The sequence below is a fragment of the Myotis davidii genome, unplaced genomic scaffold (assembly GCF_000327345.1).
Source record: "Myotis davidii unplaced genomic scaffold, ASM32734v1 scaffold861, whole genome shotgun sequence".
Taxonomy (NCBI): Eukaryota; Metazoa; Chordata; class Mammalia; order Chiroptera; family Vespertilionidae; genus Myotis; species Myotis davidii.
In genome coordinates this window covers 32,664-43,450 of record NW_006291401.1, presented here as the reverse complement: position 1 = coordinate 43,450, position 10,787 = coordinate 32,664, and the positions used below count along the sequence as shown (strand labels likewise).

General features: G+C 38.0%; 1 protein-coding gene across 1 annotated transcript in view; it reads right to left on the bottom strand.

Moving 5' to 3' along the window:
• Window positions 1–394: 394 nt before the first annotated feature.
• Window positions 395–10,787, bottom strand: part of LOC102761602 (membrane cofactor protein-like) — an 11,521-nt gene continuing 1,128 nt past the window's right edge. Inside the window, exons 3-6 of the mRNA XM_015564520.1 lie at window positions 8,646–8,831; window positions 8,199–8,307; window positions 2,993–3,078; window positions 395–651 (exon numbers count right to left, since the gene is read on the bottom strand). Of these exons, the coding sequence (XP_015420006.1) occupies window positions 395–651; window positions 2,993–3,078; window positions 8,199–8,307; window positions 8,646–8,831 (638 nt within the window). The remainder of the gene's footprint in view (window positions 652–2,992; window positions 3,079–8,198; window positions 8,308–8,645; window positions 8,832–10,787) is intronic.

Below are 10,787 nucleotides of genomic sequence, written 5' to 3'. Positions count from 1 at the left end.
CTCTCCCTCCCTTCCTCTATCTGAAATCAATAAAAATATATTTTAAAAAATGAATCAAGTCACCAGGATGTAATACATAGCACAGGGAACCTATAATAATAAAAGCATAATATGCTAATTAGACCGGACATCCTTCCGGACGAAGCCAGTGCTGGCAGATGGGGAAAGGAAGGCCTCCTCTTGCATGAATTTCGTGCATCAGGCCTCTAGTACAATAATAATGTAATACATTTGAATAGTGACAATGGTTACTATACTTATCATAGTGATTACATTGTAAGGCACATAAATAAACGAATCATTATGCTGAAACCAATATACTATTCTATATCAATTATACTTAAAAAAAAATCAGCATAAGTGCATATGACTCTTTGTTTACTTATAGGTAAAACTATCTACAAAGTGTTTCTACTGTATTTACAAATGAAGAATAAATGGAAATATCATTACCTTTACATTGAGGAGGGCCACTACTCCATTTGTCAGGCCCAGAACAAGAAAGCTTGCTCTCTCCAACAAGTGAATACTCCTGAGGTCCATCTGAAGGGTCACAAGTATAAGTCACTACTTCATTAAATTCAAATTCAACCCTCCAGCTATTCGTGCGTTTTCCATTTTCTATTATTCCAGGTTCTCCACAGAGAATCTCTGAGAGAGAGAGAGAGAGAGAGAGAGAGAGAGAGAGAGAGAGAGAGAGAGAGAACAGAGGAAATGAAAGGAAAATGAAAGATTAAGACAACATTTAGTAAAATAAATTCAATAAATCCATTAACATGTGATTTCTATAATCTAGTGGTGAATCTACTACCCATTTAGTATGTTTCTGTGAGAAAATGTTATTATCCCAAAGTCAAACCAGGTAGAAATGAATTTTCAAAAGAAAACTGATTTTCTTAAATACCTAAATGAAATACCAATATTTATCTATAAGGCTATGTAAGTTTTGTTCTAGTCATCCTAAGGTTTGCTGAAAATTTGAGGAGAAAATATGCATGTGATTAAAGCTTCACTGATAGTTGAGAAATGCTTTATAATTTATAAATATTTGTTAATTCATTGGTTCACAATTATACTAAGATATGTCTGTTTTTCACTTTAAACCTGACGAGTACAGTGAAATGTTCCAGAAATTACAAAATGAGTTATTTCACAACAAATTAAATCTAAGTGTCTTCCTTTAAGCCAGATTTTGAAGAGATTTATGAAAGTGTAAAACAATGCTACCATTCTCACAATTTGTTTTTGGACATTTTAAAATTTTTTATAAAATATGATTAAACATGCATCAACTTTACTGTTTTTTTAAAATTTATATTAATGAATAATTATTTTAGAAACTTGTTTTCATTCCAATATAATAAATATCGATAGACATAAATCACATAAAGTGAAGCTCTTTGGAATCTTTGTTAATTAAAAACATAAAGGGCAAAAATGTGGAGAAAAGGGAGCCCTCTTACACTGTTGGTGAGATTGTAATTTGGTGCAGCCACTATCAGAAACAGTTGTGAGGTTCCTCAAAATATTAAAAACATAAGTACAATTTGACCCAGCCATTCCACTTGTTGGCATTTATCAGAAAAAAACAAAAACACTAATTCAAAAGATATATACACCCCTAGGTTCATTATAGCATTATTTATAATAGCCAAGTTTTAGAAACAACCTAGGTGTCCATCAATAGGTGAATGGATTAAAAAGGTGATACACACACACACACATATACACACACATATATATACATATATATATATACACACACACATATATGTGTATATATATATATATTTATATAATACTAGAGGCTTGGTGCATGAAATTTGTGCACGGGGGAGGGGGGTGTCCATCAGCCCAGCCTGCACCCTCTCCAATATGGGACATGCCTCTCACAATCCAGGACTGTTGGCTCCCAACCACTCACCTGAGTGACTGCCCCTAATCACTCCCCTGCCAGCCTGGTTGCCCCCAACTGCCCTCCCTTTCAGGCCTGGTCCCTCCCAACTGCCCTCCCCTGCTGGCCATCTCGTGGTGACCATCTTGTGTGTTGGAGTGATGGTTAGTTTGCATATTACTATTTTATTAGATAGGATACAAATATACATTCATATGCAATGGGATATTATCAGACAAAAAAAAAAAGAATGAAATCTCATCATTTGCCAATAACATTGATGGACTTAGAGGGTATTATACTAAATGAAATAAGTCAGAAAGAGAAAGAAAATACCACGTGATTTTATGACATGTGGAATCTAAAATAAGAAACAAACCAGATAGAAACAGACTTATAGATACAGAGAATAAACTGATGGTTGCAGAGTAAAGGGGGCCGGGAGGATGGGTAAATAGGAAAAGGGGAATAAGAGGTATAGATTTCCAGTTATAAAATAAATCAATGCCAGACCAGTGTGGCTCAGAGGCTGAGCTTTGACCCATGAACCAGGGAGTAATGGTTCAATTCCAGATCAGGGCACATGCCCGGGTTGCAGGCTTGGTTGGCAGTATGGGTTATGCAGGAGGCAGCCAATCAGTGATTCTCTCTCATCACTGATGTTTCTATCTCTCTCTCCCTCCCTTCCTCTATCTGAAATCAATAAAAATATATTTTAAAAAATGAATCAAGTCACCAGGATGTAATACATAGCACAGGGAACCTATAATAATAAAAGCATAATATGCTAATTAGACCGGACATCCTTCCGGACGAAGCCAGTGCTGGCAGATGGGGAAAGGAAGGCCTCCTCTTGCATGAATTTCGTGCATCAGGCCTCTAGTACAATAATAATGTAATACATTTGAATAGTGACAATGGTTACTATACTTATCATAGTGATTACATTGTAAGGCACATAAATAAACGAATCATTATGCTGAAACCAATATACTATTCTATATCAATTATACTTAAAAAAAATCAGCATAAGTGGGTCCCCCAGGCCAAAAATATTGAGAATTGCTGGTCTAAATTCTAAAGTGGAAATTTACTTACTTTCACATGTTGGGATATCACCGCCCCAATACACTGTGTCTCCAGAAAGTTTACAAGTTACAATTGGTTCACCTTTTAAATAATAACTAAATGAAGGGGGAAAAAAAGGTTACTGTTTTATTTACCAGTTAACAAGATGTACATAATAAAGAGGAACATTTCATATAGTTGTTTTCTGCACTATAATAAGTTGAGGGGGAATTTTCTTACATAGCACACTATCATGAAAGTTCTAACCAAATCTGAAATTTAATTAAACAGTCTCTGCATTTGCACACACATGGGCCAAGAGCAAAGATATCTAAAGACACCTGCCATGCCTGGCAGGCTGGCCTTTTTGCTCTCCTGGGCATAACCCATTAATTTCCATGGCTTTGCTCCTTCCATTCTGCTCAGTCACACCACAACGCAGTACAGAGCTTGCCTACTGGATTCGAGTCCCAGCTCTCACACTGACTGGTTATTTGAGCTTGGGCAAGTCCCTTCATGTTTCCCTTTCCACATTCCTCATCTATGAAGAGGAGATAATAGTATATATGTCATAGGGCTGTTTTGAGTATTAGATGAGTTAATAGTGAGTGCTAGGTAAGTTTTAGCTCTTATTAATGCAGGCATACCTCAGCGATATCATGGGTTCGGTTCCAGGCCACCACCAATCAAGTGATTATCACAAGAACTCGAATCATACAAAACTTTTGGTTGACCAGTGCATATGAAGTTATATTTATACTATAAAGTAGTATATCAAGTGTTCAATAGCATTATGTCTAAAGACAGAATGTATATAGTTTAATTTAAAAATGCTTTATGCTTAATAAAAAAAAAAAGCTAATCATCATTGAGCCTTCAGCCAAGTTGTGACTTTTTTGCTGGTGGAGTGTTATGCTTGGATTTTGATAAAAATGCAATATATGCAAGGTGCAATAAAGCAAAGCACAATAAAACGAGGTATGCATGTATTCTTTAAATCAGGTTGTGTTTCTTAGGATAGCTCAGACATACGACTTGATGAAATCTCTGATTACTTAAATTCACAGTACTCTCTTCCTTCTGGATTCTCATTGCAATAATCATGAACTACTATTTGGTACTTCTCCTTTACTATTTTGCTGTCACATCTCTCTGTCTATATTGTATTTCTCAATAAGGATACAATTTCTGAGAGAAAAAAATCTTAAATATTTGGTACCCCTCAAAATGCTTTAGCAGTCGCTCTGTATATAACTATTAAATGGATGTTCCATTATTTTTACTTGATTAAGTTAAAAAATAGTGAAACGGTTTGTACAGTTTCAGAAGGTTCAATCATTTTCTCCATATGTTAGTGTTTTCAGAGAGAATTCTGAGGAGATAGCAGAGTAGGACTTTGTCACTCCAATTAGACAACAATTTCAATAGCAGGATCTGCTTGAGTTAACTATTTTTGAACTCTGCGGTCTATTGAGGGCTTGAAACTTCCAGGGAAAGACTCCAACAAGTAAACGTAATTTCAGCTCTTAGGAAAATAGCAGCTATACATCCCCCACCATCCACAATGTGGCAGGCAGCTGTGTCTGTATTCCTCAAGCAGCCTGCAAGAGCCAGGGCGGCAAAAAGGCCCTGCCCTACAAATATCAGAAAACTGTGTTCTGATTACTGCTGCGGATCACAGAGAAGCGGACAAAGAGAGGGGAGGCCATTGTAGCACCTGCTTCTCTAGCTGGCCCTTTCCTCCCCAGCTGAAACGACTTTCAGGGGATTTAAAGATCCTGCACCCCTTTCTCTCCACTACATATTTTTCTTTACCTCTCTTAGAAGGCAGATATTAAAAACCAGGATCTTCAAAAAGAACTGCATATAGATAGAAAGTTAGAAATTGGGTGCACGTGCTCAGGGCAAGACTCAGAAACAGCCTGAGAAGACCTTCGGTTTGTATCTTGGGCTGACCCTCAGCACGGAGACACCACACTACAATGAAAGTATCCAAAGACAATACCCAAAATAGCAAGGTCTAAGGAAGGTACAGAAGCTGATTTCTTGAGTTACCACATTATTAGATTCAATATAAATTCAAAAATAAAATAAATCACAAGGCATGACAAGAATGAGGCACGTATGATCCATTTTTTTAAAAAAATCAACAAACTGTCCCTGATAAAGGCATTGATGGCAGATTTATTAAACAAAGACCTCAGAATAACTCTGAGAGATGCACGAAGAACTAAATTAAAAATATGAAGGAAGGTTAAGAAAATGATGTGTGAACAAACTGAAATATCAATAAGCAGATGAATAAAAAACAGAAAAAAACAACAAAAAGAAATTCTGGAATTCAAAAGTACAATATGCCTTGAAAAATTCACTAGAGGTTTTAAAGGTAGATTTGAGCAGGCCAAAGAATGAATCAGTGAACATGAAGTTAGGACAATAAAAATTATCTAAAGAACAGAAAGAAAAATAAAATGAAGAAAAATTAACAGAGCTTAAGGGACCTGTAGGATACCATCAAGTGGACCAACATGCACATTGTGATAATTCCAAAATGAGAAGACAGAAATGGGCAAAAAGAATATATAAAGAATATGAAGGCGCACAGCTCCCCGAATTTGATAACAGACAGGAATATAAACACCCAAGAGCTCAATAACCACCAGGTAAAATGATTTCAAAATGACCTACACTAAGACACAATACAGTAGACTCTCCAGATCTGTAGGTTTTACATCTGTGGATTTAACCAACCAAGAACTGAAAATATTCTTAAAAAGAAAAAGTACAGATTTCTTTTTCTTGTCATCATTCCATGAACAATACAGTGTAACAACTATTTTATACAGCCTTTACATTGTATTAGTTATTATAAGTAGTCTAGAGGTGATTTAAAGTACACAGGAGGATGTCTATAGGTTAAGGGCAAATACCATGTCCTTTTATACCAGGGACTTGGATTAGTATCAGCAGGGGGTGGGGAGATATGCTGGAAATAATCCCCCAATGATACATAAGGATGACTGTAATCAAACACTCAAAAACCAAAGACAGAGAATCTTGAACTAGGAGAGGGAATAAATCATGACATACAAGGGGTTCTTAATAATATAATCAGTATATCATCAGAAAATTTGGAACCCAGAAGACAGTGGGTAGATGTACTAAAAGTGCTAAAAGAAAAGAACAACTCTAAACCCAAAATACTTTACCCAGCAAAACTGTCCTCAAAGTGAAGGGGGAATTAAAACAGTCCAGGGTAAACCAAAGCTGAGGGAGCCTGTGGCCACTAGGATTTCCCTATAAGAAATTTTCAAAGGAGTCTTCCAAGGTCAAATAAAAGGGCACTTGATTATTGTTCAAGAGTTTATATGGCCATAAGACACTGGGGAATGGGGGAGGCTGGGGGACTGTCTAGGGCGGGGCAAAAAATGGACACATATGTAATACCCTTTGTAATAAAAAATAAAATTTGAAAAAAAAAAAAGAGTCTTCCAAGGTCAAATAAAAGGGCACTTGAAAGTAACTTTCACCCAGATGGGAAATAAACTTCTCACTAACGGTAAATACATGGGCAGTTATAAAAGCTTGTATTGTTTTAAAAATAGTTTGTAACCATAATTTTGTTCTCTTCACAATTTAAGAGATAATACATTTAAAGAAAAAATTTTTAGTGTAAAAACTAGCAGGACAGTAACTTTAAAAAAAATATATATGTTTTTTTTATTGATTTCAGAGAGGAAAGGGGAGAGAGAAAGGGATAGAGAGATGATGAGAGAGAATCATTGATCGGCTGCCTCCTGCAGCCCCACACTGGGGATCAAGCTTGCAACCCCTGCATGTGCCCTGACTGGGAATCGAACCTGTGACCTCCTGGTTCATAGGTCGACACTCAACCACTGAGCCACACCAGCCAGGTCTGTAACTTTGTTTTTTAACTCCAAATCTTGTTTTGTATATAAGAGATAATGCATTTAAAAGAATATAAAAAGATGCAATTTTGAGACAGTAACAACCAAATGGGGTGGCTATGACTCTATAAAGGAGTTAAGCTTGTGTGTATTAAACTGGTATAAATTCCAATTTAGATTGATATAACTTTTGGATTTTAAATGTAATCCCCATGGTTACCACACAAAAAATAGCAATAGAATATACTCAAAAAGAAATGAGGAATAATTTTTAACATTTCATTACAAAAAAGACCACATAAAAGGAAGACAGTAATGCAGGAAATGAACCAAAAAGACTACCAGGCATCTAGAAAGCATATACCCCAAAGGCAGAAGTCCCTCCTGGTCGCTAGTTTACATTTAAATGACAAACTCTCTAATCACAAGAAGGAAGTTGGCAGAATGAACACATAATCCTACTATATGTTGTATACAAGACACTCTTTTGAGATCCAAAGACAAAATCAGTTGATGGATGGAAAAAGATATTCCATGCAAACAGTATCCCCCCAAAAAAACGGGAGTGGCTGTACTAGTATCAGGTAAAACAGACTCAAAATCAAAAAAGTTTACAAGAGACAAATGACCTTAAGTATTATGAATAAAAGGTACCTAACAAACAGCTAAAACGGTTATAAACATTGACACCCAATGACAGATCATCAAAATATAGAAAGCAACAGAACTGGAGAAACACACCTTTCTACATAACAGCCATTTCTGCCATAATAGTTACAGACTTCAATACCCCACTCACAATGAAGTATAGAGCCACCAGATAGAAAGTATGTAAAGAATTAAAGGACTTCAACAACACATTTCTGTGAGCGCTCCTTCAACTCTGAGACTTGTTTTGTTTTTAATAGGGTGCATGTTGTTGTCAAGGATGAAGTCACCATGATTACTAACTACATTTGTGATGCTTACAATAAGCTGATTGTTACCTATAGCAAGGGTTATGTAATTCGGCTTTCCTTTAAGTTTCTATTAAGTCCATATGTTTTCAGTCTCCCTCAAAAGCCGGGGAGTTGATTGGCTGCAAGTGCAACTGGTCACACAGAAAGCAGGTGAAATCAACTTGATGGCAATGTTTAAGACAGTGGTTCTCAACCTTGGCTGCACATTAGAATCACCTGGGAATCTTTTTAAAAGCCTGATTAGATTTTTAAAAGATTCCCAGGTGATTCTAGTGTGCAGCCACGGTTGAGAACCACTGGTTGAAGAAGAGAAGAAAAACAATATGGAACCGGTAACCTTTCCCATCTTTTCTCTAAGGGGCCACTTACCCATAGTTGCAATAAAAGTACGCATCTTTATCAAATTGAAAGCCCGTTTGTGGTTCATACTGCTCATAGACTTTACCGTTAGGAACCTTGGGAGCTGGACATTCTTTTTCTAGAAGAAAATTTGCAAATTCATTTTTTTATACAAATTTCAAAACAGATTTAATAAAAATAATTCTACACCGCTGTTGTCAGTTCGTGCAATAGTATTTGCTGGAGCTAACTATTATAAGGGAAAACATAAACTCACATTTACCCAAACCACGCCTACAAAAAACTTCCCGGGGAGATTTGTCAAAGCTTAAGCACCTGTCTTGCTATCGAAAACCTCGTTTCCCATGAGAAAATCATCATTGCCACAGTGGGAAACGAATCCAAGTTAAAAGCAACACCAGCACCACCAGAGCAAGCACACATGCATACAAAAAAAGAAAGGCTTTATTTACTTACTGTAACAAGCTTCATCAATAGGGTACCAGGAGTTATTTTTCTCACAATAGGTGCTGAGGCCATAAAAATAGGAATAATAATATCCTGGATTACATTGATAATATACTTTCTCCCCAGGTAAATATGCAGGTTGAGGGGGAACCTTTAACTTCATAGATTGGAACACTGGTGGTTTACCACAGAGACCTAAAAGTAAGGAAATACAAGCAATAAAATGAAATATTTAATCTCCTTGACCAGCCAGGGACTGTGGCGTGGCAGCAGGTGGGTAGTCCAGAATAAATGGAAAGATACTTGGTAAGATTTTAAAGACTTGTTCCCTGCTTTCATCCAAGGGTCCTAGGAGTGGGCCACGTGCTGCCCTTGCTTTAAATAGCATTCTATTCGCTTTTGGTTTATTGGGGGATGAGCTGGATTTTTATTCAACAGTAAATTTAGGAAGCAAATATCGGTGTTTTAGGTCTGAAAGATACACCATATAGGTATGCATCACTCTCCATCTCTTTTGGAAATTCATTTCAAAACTCAATTCACTTCTAAGAAGTCTTCCCCCCCCCCAGCCTTTTCATTTCAATAATTTCATTTCTCTTTTCTTTTTTTTCTTTTTCTTTTTTTTTTTTTTTTTTTTTTTTTTTACCTGTGGGCTTGAAAATCTAAAAACAATGTGTTAGAACAATTATGTAAAATAATGTGATGGAGACACATCAAGTAAAGTCCTAAAGGGCTAAAAGAATCAGGGATCTTTCCTATTCGTGGAAGGATCTTTAAAAAAAGGAGATAGGCCTATTGTGACCCCAGAGGAACCTTCCGCCTGTCTTACACCCTGGATTGTTCTCACTTCAGATGGTGAGACCAGTCAGGAGTATTCCAAACAAGACAAACTTTACTCTTCTTTCGTATCATATTCTAAAAATCTGAAATTATATATATACCCAGTCCAACATTTCATTGCCATCATGCCCTAAAGTCGACGCAACCCTAAAGCCCTCGTAATTAACAGCATTTTTTTTTACAAGAGGATTACTTGAGAGGTCGGTTTTATTAACATTTACTGAATACCCTGAGCGAGACATTCCCATTTACAATAGGAAAACAAATAGCTAGAAAGTCTATATAATTCTGTTCTCATCTGAATGCATAAGATCACTCTAGAATTTCCTGGAACCAGCAAGAAAAAAAGCACACAACAGTGTGATTAAATTAGGCAAGCAACCTTTGGTGCAATCGCAGTAACTGAAAGCATATAAAGAAAAGAGGATTCCTAATATGTCTTTTTATACATTAAAAGTGCTTTTAATAGTAAGTGTTTATATAACATAACTCATTAGATTTAATGAAACGTCGCAGACAGTGTATGGCCTCAGCGTTTAGTTTTTGAGCTGTACAATAGTACCATTGCTTATTGTTCATTTCTTACGATTCTCATTTCTCACTAGGTTTAGCTACCAATGTTTTCTTCGGTTGCTTCCGAATCTTCCCTAGATAGGACGCAATCTAATGGGGGGGGGGAGGGACAGAGGAGCAAAATACCAATACGACTTGGGGGCAACAATGAGCCTGTAACCTTTATGTACAAAAGGCACTGCGCGCCCTTCCCAATCCTAAACCCGAGGACGCAGGGCTGTTCTCACTCAAGGCCTCCACGTGCGCCCCCGGCCCCGGGACAAAGCCTGCGGGGAGCTTGCAGGCGCCGCGCTCCACAACGCGCACACCAGGCCACACGCAGCCAGTCCCATTCCTAGCTTCCAACTCACGGGAGGCAAGCACTTGTGTCCGTGTTTACAGGGGCTTTGTCTGTCGTTGCCAAACTGAAGCCCGTGGCAGTGAACTTCAGGCGGAGGGAGGGCCAAGAGACTCTCCTCCCCTGTCCCCCGCTCCCGCCGCCACCGCCACCCCCACCCCCGCCTTCGGCACCCTTCAGCCCGCTCCCCAACCTCCAGTTCGTTCCCGGAGCGCACACCCTCTCCAGGTTTCCCTGGTCTGCAGCCCAGGTGAGGGCTCCCCATCCCGAGCGACTCCGGGCACAAACACCTGCAAGCTTCAGCTGGAGGCATTCCCCCGTCCCCGGCAAACACCCGTGGCGCCCCAGCACCCTGCAAGCTCAGTGCCCACCACCCAGCAGCCTTCATCCCCCCCACTCCA